This window comes from Henckelia pumila, chromosome 4, assembly GCF_033568475.1.
Source record: "Henckelia pumila isolate YLH828 chromosome 4, ASM3356847v2, whole genome shotgun sequence".
NCBI lineage: Eukaryota > Viridiplantae > Streptophyta > Magnoliopsida > Lamiales > Gesneriaceae > Henckelia > Henckelia pumila.
In genome coordinates this window covers 203,248,938-203,264,061 of record NC_133123.1, presented here as the reverse complement: position 1 = coordinate 203,264,061, position 15,124 = coordinate 203,248,938, and the positions used below count along the sequence as shown (strand labels likewise).

At 32.9% G+C, this 15,124-nt stretch overlaps 1 protein-coding gene across 2 annotated transcripts; it reads right to left on the bottom strand.

Annotated features, from left to right (window-relative positions):
- Positions 1–2,625: 2,625 nt before the first annotated feature.
- Positions 2,626–4,336, bottom strand: LOC140865887 (uncharacterized). 2 transcript variants are annotated; one of them, XM_073270715.1, is made up of 2 exons: positions 4,278–4,336; positions 2,626–3,457 (listed from the first exon to the last, which is right to left on the bottom strand). In XM_073270715.1, exon 2 carries the CDS (start codon positions 3,434–3,436, stop codon positions 2,771–2,773), a length of 666 nt encoding a protein of 221 aa, XP_073126816.1. In that variant the 5' UTR covers positions 3,437–3,457; positions 4,278–4,336; the 3' UTR covers positions 2,626–2,770. The 2 variants fall into 2 exon arrangements, with proteins under 2 accessions (XP_073126816.1, XP_073126818.1); XM_073270717.1 differs by having other exon boundaries at positions 4,169–4,297.
- Between the last annotated feature and the right edge of the window lie 10,788 nt (positions 4,337–15,124).

Sequence of the window (15,124 nt, the reverse complement as noted above, 5' to 3'; positions counted from 1 at the left end):
GTTACAATCTAGTCCCATCAATCTTTTAATCAATGTCTTCGAAATCATTCATAAAATATGCAGCATTGAAACTAGTTGAACCAATTAAATGGTCATTATTTTCAACAAAATTGGTCTCTTTTCCTTTCCCTTTTATCGATTCTTTATAGAGCTTACAAAGGTGCTCAGGGGTTCGACAAATATGTGACCAATATCCTGGAGTGCCACATCTATAACAAACACTCTCAGATCTTTTTGAGTGATTTTCATTTTCACTCGTGTTTTCATGCTGCCTTTTTGGTGGGTGGTACGTGACGTTCTTTTGAGATGAGTTATTGAAATAACTATCTCGATTATTTTCATATTCACGGCCGCGACCACGACCGCGATCATTTTTACGTCCACGTCCACGTCCACGCCCACGTCCTCGACCTCGTCCACGACCAAATCTTGTCTATGCCTTTGATTTTGGTTTTCATTTTTAATTACGACATTTGCTTCTGGAAATACCGTTGAACCAGTGGGTCGGGATTGATGATTTCTTACCAACAATTCGTTGTTCTTTTCCGCCACGAGAAGACATGCGATGAGTTCAGAATATCTCGAAAATCCACGCACTCTATATTGTTGTTGCAGAGTTATATTCGATGCGTGGAAAGTGGAAAATGTTTTTTCAAGCATTTCCATCTCTGTGACTTCAAGTCCACAGAATTTTAATTGTGAGACTATTCGATACATCGCAGAATTATAATCACTGACTTTTTTAAAGTCTTGGAATCTCAACGTATTCCATTCATCACGGGCGGTCGGGAGTATAACTTCCCTTATATGCTCAAATCTTTCTTTCAGCCTTTTCCATAAAATCATTGGGTCTTTTTCTGTGAGATACTCACATTTCAATCCTTCATCAAGATGTCTACGTAAGAAAATCATAGACTTTGCCTTTTCTTGTGAGGATGATATATTATTTTCTTTGATGGTATCACTTAGACCCAATGACTCAAGATGCATTTCTACATCGAGAGTCCATGGCATGTAATTCTTTCCGGTGATATCGAACGCAACGAATTCAATCTTTGCCAAATTTGACATGGTGGTACTAGAAAAATAACAATGTATTTTATTAGTTAATTTCCATTAATATGACAATACAAAATAATGGAAGAACGTAGATTACAAGTGCGTGTACAAATAGAGAAAAAGTATGTGGTGAAAAATCGTTGGTGAGTACAAGACTCGTGAGCATGATGATCATAATCGTTATGAAAAATAGCCTTATAAATGACATCATCTTCATCTTCGAAAAAACCGAGGATAAAATATTTTGAGAGAAAGAATGAATTTTGGTGTGATTGAAAATGAGTTTGAGTGATCATATTTATAGGCAAAAAACTAGCCGTTTATGACCGTTTGTGACCGTTGGGGTAAGAAAAAAAATCGAGTATGTGTTGAATAAAAATTTGTGATAATGATGCAATGCATATAATGATAATCATAATTAAATAATTATGTATATCATATCACATTATTATAAGGTCGGTGTCGTAGACAACCTTTTATATAATATTGTGAAATTATACTAATAAAGTTAGTATAAAGTCAGGTATAGTATATCATATCACATTATTATAAGATCGGTGTCGTAGACAACCTTTTATATAATATTGTGAAATTATACCAATATGTTTATAATGTTTAAAAACCTTAAAGGCTTTTATACTTGTCGTATCCCTTACCGGGAGTGTGGGATGTCGTCTTAACACCATCCCAGGATTTATAACAAGTTTTTAAAAAAACTTATCATGATATTATATATTAATATATACACAATAAAAATATATAAACAGTAAAATAAAAATTCTTACTTGTTGAATATTTTTGACTTCTTCTTGTATTTTGGAGCGTTGGAAATTATAGAGAACCTTCGAGCGATCGTGCTGATAACGTGTTGTGAAAAAGTAAAAATTTATGGTAAAAAGTAAAAACTCCAAAACTCAAAATATATCAAACTCTACACTTTATAATATTTTTTTCTCAACTCAATTGTATTTTTCATCACAAATGAAGACCTATTTATAGATCCACATTTGAGATTAGTCCAAAAATAAATACATCATCATCTACATCATCACACACACTAATTTTTCACATTTTACAACTCAATATTCAACATTCAATATTCAACATAATATTAATAATAATAATATATTTTTCAACAATATATATATATATATATAGTTTATAAAACAATATTTAATATATTTTTATAATTTGTGAATAGGCATCGCATATGTCACGATTACTAGTATATATAAACCATGGAAAAATCTTACTTTTAAATTAAAATTTTAATATATTTTGTACTTTATCCCAATTTTTAATAAAGTATTGGTAAATCTAACATTTATACCAAAAAAATATTTATACACCCTAATATTTTCATATATTTTGTGAAAATAATTAATCAATATTTGATCACGCATAGGATATGTAGAGATATGGATCATCTATCGAATACATGATCTGATTATTGACCTAACGTAGCATCTTATTAACCCTTATTAACTAAAATGCAGGTCAATTTGGTTTAACCAAAATTTTACTAAGCCCTAGCTAGGGATAATCACGGTACAAAATAAGAGCATATTACATTGAAATGTGCTTAATGAGATAAAATAAGAGCACATCTCATTGAAATGTGCTCAATTGGTCTGATACACAAGTGGCACACAATTGAACTATAATATACAGTTTCATATCAAGAAATTCTAACCCCGTCAAGGGGTAAACTTCAAGCAACAACCAGATGCAAGAGCACAATAATACCAAGAACGACGAAAATCAGCTTCCAAGCTATTGGTTTCCATTCGATTGGACCCGAATGATAATGATGAAAACCATGAACATACCCTCCATGGAAGGAACTCGAGAACAAATAAGGTGTACCAGAAGTTGTTCCATAAACAGTAGCATCATGAAAACCATGTAGCTGAAGGTTAAAAATGGCTGGCAATGCACCAAAAATATTAGATAGGGTCTGGTGACCGAACCTGGCAACTCCCATTGGCATCAATCCAGATATGGGATCCAGGTTGCTTTGGCGGGTAAAATTTATGTCCACATGTGGGGCAGTTTGTGGCCTCTGTCCCATCGGTCGGTTTGGAATAGAAACTCCAGGTATGAGACGAGTTCTTGGGTCAAAACTTGATTTACCCCTCCCATATATTGGAACTAATTTATCTTCCTGAACAAGAGCTTTGCAAACCGGGCACTCGTGAGAATGTGAGTGGATTTGAAGCCATTGGTAGAGGCAAGACCAACAGTAAAGGTGACCGCAGAGTGTCACAATCGGCTCCTGTGCCAATTCAAAACAGATATTGCACTCGAAGTTCCCAGGGTCAGACATTATATCAGGTAAACTAGAGGCATCTGTTGATTCAGCAATTCCGCAGTCCATGTTTACAGTCTGGATGCAGACCTGAAAAGATCTCGTAATTCATTCAACAAGAAGAACCATGTCTAGATAATCAAGGCGGAGGAGTACTCGAATGGAGGAAAGCACATCAATCACCCAACTCGAATGAAAATGTTGAATTCCATGTTTAATTTTAAACCCCCCCACCCCCAACACCCTTACAAGCACGGAAACCACATTAGCAGGAAATCCGATTTATTGATCAAAGGAAAAAAAATAGGAATTCCCCTGAAACAATTCTACAACCAAATCCATAATCCATTTTCCTTGAAAAGCTACCAGTGTCACTGCTTCATCCTTCAAGAAAATCGATAATCCCTATGGCTAAAAAACTATAGCTAGATCTTTATCGTGTGGAATTCATGCATAATTTCTTCCAGATTCAAGGATTATCCAACTCAATATTGAAGCAAGAAATGAATTAACTAAAGCACTACGATTCCTCGAGATCAGATAACTTCTACACAATTTATTCATAAAAGATACGAAATCAAACTCAGAAAAGCAAGCAATCAACCATACATCATCATCTAATCTCCAAGCACAAAACAGTAAACCCACCCACAAAAAAAAAATCGAACTCCTATTAATTATAACATAACAAAATAATTGACACCACAAAACCCTAAATCTTTGGCTACCCATAGGTTAAAAAAAAAGGAAAAAATCAAGAAAAACAGCTACTTCTCCAGTAAAAAATTAAAAAAATCATACCAATAAGAAAACAGCAATTGACCCAATTATGAGGGTAAAAACCAGCAAATCTAAGGCACAATGCGCAGTAAATTGATCGATAAATAATTCAAGAAAACAAAATACTTGCCTTCTGGAGCTGGAATTGGAGCGAAGATAATTGGTAGGTTAGGTAGGAAGAAACGTGACATTAATTTGTAGATGGCAAAATTTAATATATACGGTGGATTATACGGTAAATATTTTGTCTTTGAGGGGACCATTTTGTAAATTAGTGAAATTTGTGGGCCCGGGTGATAAATCATAGGACACATTGTGGACCATGATGGGCCTGGAAGAGTAAATGGTTGGGTCATTGCAATTGCCCATTCCTAACAAATAAGAAACTTGTTGGGATTTATGACATCATTTTGAAGACGAGAAAATAAATTTTATCTTTTCCTATATAATATGCATTTAGAATGTTAAAATAAAAATTAAAAATAACAAATATTTTTTGATTTGGCATATTAGTGGGCTTAAATTTTTTAAAGTAGGATTTGGGGGCCTTACGTTGTGTTTGGAATCATGAAATTAGACTCTATTTGGTGAGATTTGGAATTGAAAATAAGATTATAGTATTTGTCAAAATGAAATTTAAAAACGAGATTGGTATTTGATGGGATTTCATTTAACTAAGTGAAATTCTGATAAAATTGGTCGAATTTCACTGGATTTCATGGGATTTGAGTTTATAAAATAATAAAAATATTTTTAATAATAAATTTATATATTTTACTTGTAAATTTTAAGTTTTCTTAATAATTGTTTTACAAAATACTATTTATCCAAATTTTATACTGTAAAAAACGAATATATATTTTAATTTTTTGCCAAACACCAAACTAAAAATCTAATTTCATGGATTTAAAATCCAATTCTAATTACAAATTCTATTTTTCAGACATCCAAACATACCGTTAGTATTTTGAATTGAGATGATAGTAACTTGGGAGTTCAGTCCATGACTTATAGTTTATTTCACTAAAGTCCTAAAATTATGCTGAGGTTTTAGGTTTGAAATATAATAAAAAAATATATTTCCAAATAAAAAGAAAAAAAATATTAAAGTAACTTCCTTCGACAGATTTTAAATTACTTCCATACGCAAAAGTAGAGGTGAATTATTGAAAAAAAATTCATAATCACATATTTTTAGAGTTTATAAATACTAAGTAGATTGAAAACTTGGTATACAGAGAATCCTTGAGGAAGATATTCAAAGTTGCAAGACCATGTGCTCTGATATATTTTATATAACACAAAAATTCATGTAAGACGGTCAAATAGGTCAATTTTGTGAGACGACTCATGGATCAATTTCGTGATATAAATCTCTATTTGGGTCACCTATGAAAATATTAACTTTATTGTAAAAATGATCAAGTTTAATATGTCTCACAAATAAATATCTGTGAAACTGTCACACGAAAAACTTATTATTTTTATAATTGTATTATTATGTGATAGATATACTCTACCGAAGTTAAATGTGGTATTATTATGTGATGGATATACTCTACCAGAGAGTTCTCAATGTCTAAATTTTTTCACATGTGAGTTCTTTCCATAACTGAAAATAGACCACATGATGTAAAATGTAAATTGTGTGCGCAAAAAACTTAGCCCAGGCTGGCTCATCTCGTTATAAGATAATTGTATGTACTAATTTCACGTACATTAAACTGTTGTTAACAAAATTAGCTGGAGCTTAAACAAAAAGTATTTTTTTTCAATCTAATCTCGATCAATTATTTTTTTAAAAAAATAAAATCTCCTACAATATATTTCAAATACATTTGGACACGTCATTTTAAAAAAATGTTTCATGGAGTCTATTTCCCTAATAAAAAAAAAACCACAAAATTATTGATTTTGAGTCTTTTATGTTTTCGGGATTATTTTAATATCATTTTTTATCCTCTAGTTTTTGTTGTAATGTCAGATGGATCTCTGGGTCAGTCGACCTTGTACATTACTTTCTTTTTAATTTATGATATTGAACTATCGTTCTTGAGGTAAAAAAGACAATGGGAAGTAAATATTTTAAACATGAACTGTTTTGTAAGTCAAATTTTTTAGATGGATATAATTTATGAAAAATATTATTTTTTATGTTAAAAATTTTATATCTTATTGTAAATATAAACTGGGTTAATCCGTCTCACGAGAGATATGTTATTTTAAATAATAAATTTTGATATAAATTTGTAATTTCAAATACAACATGTAATATTCAATGTATAAGAATCATTTAAAATAAAAATAACAAATTTTGATTTGGCCTATTTTTTATTTTTTTTTGGCCTATTAGTGGCTTCAGATAACTATTTTTTAAAGAAAAAAAAAATCTCCTACAATATATTTCAAATACATTTGGATGTCATTTAAAAAAAAAATTTGCTTCACCGAATCTATTTCCACCATTGAAAAAACGCAAAAAAAAAAAAAAAAAAAACGTAACTGTTGAAAATATATTATATTATATTAGAATTGAATGTTGAAAATTGAATTGTATTATTTTGAAAATTAGTGTGTGATGATGTAGATGATGATGAATTAATTTTTGGACTAATATCCAATTGAGATCTATAAATAGGTCTCTCCATTTGTGTAGAAAATCATAATTTGAGAGAAGAAATTTTAAAGCGTGGAGTTTGAGAATATTTTGAGTTTTTGAGTTTTTATAAATTTTTACTTTTTTCACAACACGTTATCAGCACGATCGCTCGAAGGTTTTGTAAAATTTCCAAAGCTCGCAAACACAAGAAAAAGTACCACCATGTCAAACTTGGCAAAGCTTGAATTCGTTGCACTCGATATCACTGAAAAAAATTATATGTCATGGACTCTTGATGTTGAGATGCATATTGAATCATTGGGTCTAAGTGAAACCATCAAAAAAAATAATATATCAACCTCACAAGATAAAGCAAAAGCTATGATTTTCTTACGCCGACATCTTGATGAAGGGTTGAAATGTGAGTATCTCACAGAAAAAGACCCAATGATTTTATGGAAAGGGTTGAAAGAAAGATTTGAGCATATAAGGGAAGTTATACTTTCGACCGCCCGAGATGAATGGAATACATTAAGATTCCAAGACTTTAAAAAAGTCAGTGATTATAACTCAGCGATGTATCGAATAGTCTCGCAATTGAAATTTTGTGGGCATGTGATTACTGAAATGAAAATGCTTGAGAAGACATTTTCCACCTTCCATGCATCAAATATAACTCTACAACAACAGTATAGAGTGCGTGGATTTTTGAGATATTCTGAACTCATCGCATGTCTTCTTGTGGCGGAAAAGAACAACGAATTGTTAATGAGAAATCATCAATCCCGATCCACTGGATCAACGGCATTTCCTGAAGCAAATGTCATAATTAAAAATAAAAACCAAAATCAAAGGCATAGATAAGATTTTGGTCGTGGACGAGGTCGAGGACGTGGGCGTGGACGTGGACGTAGAAATGACCGTGGTCGTGGACGCGGTCGTGGATATGAAAATAATCGAGATAGTTATTTCAGTAACTCATCTCAAAAGAGCGTCACGTACCACCCACCAAAAAGGCAGCATGAAAACATGAGTGAAAATGAAAATCACTCAAAAAGAACCGAGACTGTTTGTTATAGATGTTGCACTCCGGGACATTGGTCACGTACTTGTCGAGCCCCTGAGCACCTTTGTAAGCTCTATAAAGAATCGATAAAGGGGAAAGGAAAAGAGACCAATTTTGTTGAAAATAGTGACCATTTAATTGGTTCAACTAGTTTCAATGCTGTAGATTTTATGAATAATTTCGAAGACATTGATTAAAATATTGGTGGGACTAGATTGTAACAAATTTGTATTTTTTATGCATTCTTGTATTATAAAGCATGTTACATTTTGCATTTGTATTGTACTTATTTTTTTTTTATTGCATTTTTGTGAAGTTTGATATGGAAAATGCTACGAGCAAACATGAAAATAATATCATGGAAATTTGCATACCAGATAGTGGTACAACGCACACTATTTTTCGAGATGAAAGATATTTCTTGGAACTAAAACCAACAAAAATAATGGTGAATACAATATCAGGTCATGTAGACTTGATTGAAGGTTTTGGTAAAGCACAATTTTTGTTACCTAATGGTACAAAATTTTTGATAAATGATGCTTTATATTCACCACGATCGAAAAGAAATTTGTTGAGTTTTAATGATATATATTCTCATGGGTATGATACTGAGACAATGACTGATGGAAATCAGAAATATATGTGTCTTACCACATATAAGTCAGGAAAGAAATATGTAGTTGAGAAACTACCAATGCTCCCTACTGGATTGCATTATACACATATAATTCCAATTGAATCAAATATGGTGATGGATAATTCATCAATATTAACCAATTGGCATGAACGATTGGGACATCCTGGTTCAATAATGATGCGAAGAATTATTGAAAATACACATGGTCATCCACTGAAAAACCAGAAGATCTTTCAGAATAATAAATTTCAATGTAAAGCATGTTCACTTGGAAAACTTATTATAAGACCATCACCAGCTAAAATCCAAACTGAATCACCCATATTTCTTGAACATATTCAGGGTGATATTTGTGGGTCAATTCATCCACAATATGGACCATTTCGATACTTTATGATATTGATCGATGCCTCTAGCAGATGGTCACATGTATGCTTATTGTTCACTCGGAATGTGGCATTTGCAAGATTGATGACTCAAATAATAAAATTACGAAATCAATTTCCTGATTATACAATCAAGAAAATAAGACTTGATAATGCTGGAGAATTTACATCCCAGACTTTCAATGATTATTGTATGTCAATGGGAATCACTGTTGAACATCATGTAGCTCATGTTCATACGCAAAATGGATTAGCTGAATCATTGATTAAACGTCTACAACTGATTGCTAGACCAATGATTATGAAAACAAAACTCCCTGTTTCTATATGGGGACATGCAATATTACATGCCGCTGCATTAATTTGCATCAGACCAAGTGCTTATCATAAATGCTCACCATTGCAGCTTGCATTTGGTAAAGAACCAAATATTTCTCACTTGAGAATTTTTGGATGTATGGTGTATGTGCCTATTGCACCACCTCAAAGATAAAAAATGGGTCCTCAAAGAAAGACCGGTATCTATATCGGATATGATAGTCCATCGATCATTCGATATCTTGAGCCTCAAACAAGCTATGTGTTAACAGCACGTTTTGCTGATTGTTATTTTGATGAAAATATATTCCCAATGTTAGGGGGAGAAAAGAAACACATCGAAAAAGAAATCACATGGTATGTACCAACATTATTGCATTTGGATCCGAGAACCAAACAATGTGAAAAAGATGTACAAAAAATTGTGCACTTGCAAAGAATAGCAAATCAAATGTCAGATGCATTTGCAGACACAAAAGGGGTAACTAAATCATATATATCTGCTATAAATGCCCCTGCTCGAATTGAAATTTCAAAAAAACAGATTGAAGACACTCATGATGTCATTAAACGCCTAAAGCGTGGAAGGTCAGTCGGTTCCAAGGAAAAAAATCCTCGAAAAATAAAAGGCATAGAGAAACACGATGATCATAAAATAGAAAATGGTGTTTCAGAAGAAACACCTGATGATGAAAATGTTCTGTCAGAACCACAAACTGACGAGAATCGTGAAATCTCTATCAATTATATTAATACTGGAAAAATATGAAACCGAAAAGATATAGAAGATATTGATGATATATTTTCTTATAATGTGGCATATGACATCATAAATGAAAATGAGGATCATGAACCAAAATCTATTGGTGAATGTAAAACTCGTCATGATTGGGACAAATGGAAAGATCTCATTCAGGTTGAATTGAATTCGCTAAATAAACGTAATATTTTTGGACCTATAGTCCTCACACCTGAAGGTGTAAAACCTGTTGGATACAAATGAGTTTTTATTCGAAAGCGAAATGAGAAAAATGAAATAGTAAGATATAAAGCTAGACTTGTTGCACAAGGTTTTTCTCAAAGGCCTGGAATTGATTATGAAGAAACGTATTATCATGTTATGGATGCAATTACGTTTTGATATTTGATTAGTTTGGCAGTATCTGAAAATTTGAAAATGTAGTGACCCTTACCCGGATCACCTACTAAACAGAACTTAGGCATGCAATTAACATTAATTAAACAGTAATCAGAATTCAACTGCGAAAACCATAACATTTATACAATCCCAAGAAAAGGAATCTGTAAATATCCAAAACATACAACCAAATCGAATAGCTGTATAAACCCAAAACAACAGAATAAAAACCTAAACGAAGCTCCAGCTGATCAACCACTGCCTAGCCCCTCTTGGATCCACCCGCCTCGTCCAATCGCAAACCTGCCCCATGGAATAGGGTGTCCAAAAACACAGAGTACGAGACGTGAGTATAAAATGCTCAGCACGAGAGTATGAGTATACATGCATGCAAAGTGAACTCCCTATAAACTCGAGGTCAAGGATCAGATAACAGAGACAGACCGGGCCCTGGTATGTAGCACGTTGTGTCGTCGCTGCAAGAGGTGGCTCCCATACCAAAATACCAGTGGATATGCCGAACCGAAATCGATGGAAGTCCAACCACTAACAGGATAGGGTAAAACCCTACTATAGACATCTCGAACGAGATAGCTCAATATGCAAATGAATGCAGCATAAATCAATGACATATAAATCATGCAGTCACATAATACATGCATACTCAGTCAGGATATCTCGAATAGTACTTTCGTATCTCAAATACTAGGCAAGTGATATCAGCTCTAGGTCCACGCCTATAATCCGTGCTACACTGCCAAATGATACTAATATCATTATAGCGCTCTAAAAGCCTTAACTAAGCTAAAACATACTCCTAAATATTTTTAGGAAGCAAAAGTTATACCTTCGTCCGTCGTTAGCCCTTTGATGTCGATGCCTCCAGAACTTGGGCACAACTCCGCTGTGACTTTCAAACGCCTCGCCGACCCCCGGGTCAAGCCTTGGAAGACTAGAATTACACAAATAAGACTAGAATGGAGAGGAAATTCTCGGAATTGGCAAATCCAAATGAAGCCTCGGCCTTTTATTTATAGACCACGATCGGAACCTCCGATCTTCGATCGAAACTTCCGATCCTCGATCGGAACCTCCGATCCTGCCATCGGGGCTTCCGAACATCGTTATCTGCCACGTGTCAAAATATCACTGGTTGACTACGGATAGGGGTGATCGGAGCCTCCGATCCTGATCGGAGCTTCCGATCCTGTCACACATCATGCCTGACGTAATATCATCGGAGCTTCTGATCCTGCATCGGAGCTTCCGATCGCCTTCGGAGCTTCCGATCATCTTCGGAGCTTCTGATATGTTCGATGCCCAATTTATTTAATTAGAATTGATTAATCCCTTAATTACTTGATTAGGGTATGGGCTACTACAGAAAATGTGTCTTATGGATGTTGTTACAGCTTACTTATACGGATCACTTGATAGTGATATATACATGAAAATCCCTGAAGGATTTAAGATGTCTGAAGCACAAAATTCAAAACACAGAGAATTTTATTCTGTAAAATTGCAAAGATCATTATATGGGTTGAAGCAATCCGGCCGAATGTGGTATAATCGGCTAAGTGAACACTTGATGAAAAAGGGATATGTAAATGATCCAATATGCCCTTGTGTTTTCATCAAGAAAACAACATCCGGATATGTAATTATTGCTGTATATGTTGATGATTTAAACATAATTGGAATGAATAAGGAAATTCAAGAAGTTATTATGTACTTGAAAGAAGAATTCGAAATGAAGGATATTGGAAAAACCAAGTATTGCCTGGGTTTGCAAATTGAACAAAAAGAATGTAGAATTTTTGTTCAACAGGCAAATTATATAGAAAAGGTCCTTAAATGTTTTAATATGGATAAATAAAATCCATTAAGTACTTCAATGGTTGTAAGATCATTAAACATAAAAAAAGATCAATTTCGTCCATGTGAAGGTGATGAAGTTATTCTTGATCCTGAAGTACCATATCTAAGTGTCATTGGTACCCTTATGTATCTTGCAAATTGCACTAGACCTGATATATCTTTTGCTGTAAATTTATTGGCAAGATTCAGTTCATATCCAACAAAGAGGCATTGGAACGGAATTAAACATATATTTCGTTATCTACGAGGAACGACAGATTTGGGACTTTTGTACTCAAAAGACACCAATCAAAGTATCCTTGGTTATGCTGATGCTGGATATTTATCTGATCCACATAAGGCACGTTCTCAAACCGGATATGTATTTACTCGTGGAGGCACCGCAATTTCTTGGCGTTCACAGAAACAAACACTCGTAACAACTTCATCAAATCACGCTGAGATTATTGCGCTACATGAAGCAAGCCGTGAATGTGTTTGGCTAAAATCAATGACACAACATATCCAAACTTCTTGTGGATTATCAGTAGACAAGAAGCCTGTGACGCTGTACTAAGATAATGCTGCATGTATTGCTCAAATGAAAGAAGGATACATCAAAAGTGACATAACCAAACATATCCCCCCAAAATTCTTTGCCTACACTCAAGAGCTTGAGAAGAATAAAGATATTAACATCTATTACATTCAATCAAATGAGAACTCATCAGATCTCTTCACAAAGGCACTTCCTACGTCAATATTCAGAAAGCATATATATAACATTGGGATGCGCAATCTACGGAATATGTGAAGAATCACTCATTTTAACATGAGGGAGATTTTACGTGGCTGCACTCTTTTTTTTTTACTATGGTTTTTATCCAACTGGGTTTTTTCTAGTAAGGTTTTTAACGAGGCAGCATAAAACACATAATAAAGATAATCATCGTATGACGATCATCATCACAAGGGGGAGTATTGAAAATATATTATATTATATTAGAATTGAATGTTGAAAATTGAGTTGTATTATTTTGAAAATTAGTGTGTGATGATATAGATGATGATGAATTAATTTTTGGACTAATCTCCAATTGAGATCTATAAATAGGTTTCTTCATTTGTGTAGAAAATCACAATTTGAAAGAAGAAATTTTAAAGTGTGGAGTTTAAAAATATTTTGAATTTTTGAGTTTTTATAAATTTTTACTTTTTTCACAACAATAACAAAAGTTGATTTTTTTTTCTTTTTTCTTTTGTCTCTTGAATATAGTGGGGCACGAATCATTTGCAAGGTTTCAAATTTCAAACCTCCATAATATTTAGTTGAAATATTAAATATATTTTTTAATATAAATATTAAATATTAAATTAAGTTAAAATTTTAATCAAATTATAATTTTTCCAAGTTTTTATACACTTTTTCAAATTTTTGTGACGATTCAATTTTGATGGTTTTTTTGTGTTTCTTTATTTCAGATTGATATTTTGTTGTGTAAGTTTTGAGTTTTTTCTTACATAAGTTTTGTGTTCATTTATTTTTATTTTAGTTTAAAATATGTTAATTTTTCCTTTGGGTAATCTTTATCACTATTTTAATCGAGACTTGAGAATTCTTACTTACGTGGACAACGATATCAATATTTTTAATTGATAGGACCGAGTTCATGAAAAGAACATGATTTAAATGATTAAATACAACCAAGTTGACCAACCGACTATTGAAGCGTGTAAATAGTGTGATTATTGGGAGGAGTAATGTGTTGATATCAAGGTTCTAAAAAGTGTAAAGTGTGTCGAAGTGTGGGAGCCAAGCCTCAAGCGTTTTAAGTTTAAGCGCGATTACTGCGAGCTTAAGCGTATGCTTAAGCGTAAAAAACGTTTTTAATTTAAACTATAATTTTAGTCATCTCAAACAAATCAAGTGTAATGCATTAATTCTTTGTGAGATTCTAATTCAATTTATTTCATCATTCATTTCATATCTCGCGTCATCGAACATAAATCAAATTAATTGGTCTAATTTAAAACATTAGCTGTAAAATCCCTCAATATGTTCTGCATTCACATCATCGCTACAACTTGCCATACAATATTATACATTTATAATATTGGTAACAATCATTCACTAGTAAAAACACTAATTTATAATCTATTTTCGTTTTATTAATCAATTTTGGTTTTTACAAAAATCACATTTATGCGTATTTAATGATACTTGACATGGTCAACCTATGTCTGACCAGTTTTTTACTGCTTTTGGCCGAAGCGAAGCGTTTTAGAGAAGCTTCAAGCTAAAGCGAGATTAAGCAAGACTTAATCAAGCTTTTTAGAACATTGGTTGATACCGATAATGGTTAATATAAGAAAATTCGTCGATATTTTAGACTGTATTAACCGGTCCCATTTTACAATATTAATTGATTTAAACATATTTAGAATGATTAAAATATGATTAAGAAAATTTCAATTGGTTATTGAAGTGAAAAATCAGATTCAAAACGTTCGAAAATAGTTCGGAGGGATCCAAACAGTCGGGTAGTTTGGAAGGTCCGAACGTGAGTCATGGTGTATTGACCCAACCCAGATCACCTACTACTAATCAAAAACTTAGGCATGTAATTAAACAATATTTATTCATGATCAGAATAAATGCAAAAATAAAACAAAATCTTGAACCCGACATAATACAACCGGTAAATAAAATCCAATTTATACAACTCAAATTGAATTTAACTTAATACAAAAGAATTAAGAACCTAATGACTAACCATGCAATCTTTTCCTGGTCACCACCTAATCTCCTAATCCTCAGGAGAATAACCTACAACTTCAACGTCGAATAGGGTGTCCAGAAAACAGAAAATAACTGAACGTGAGCACTAAAGCTCAGTACACTAGTACGGGTAAACATACAAATATGATGCATGCAATGTAATGATCGGTTATCATATCTGGGGTAAACGAATC

Excerpts from the sequence above, each read along its gene's own strand:
- LOC140865887 (XM_073270715.1), bottom strand. The coding sequence starts at position 3,436 with ATGGACTGCGGAATTGCTGAATCAACAGATGCCTCTAGTTTACCTGAT.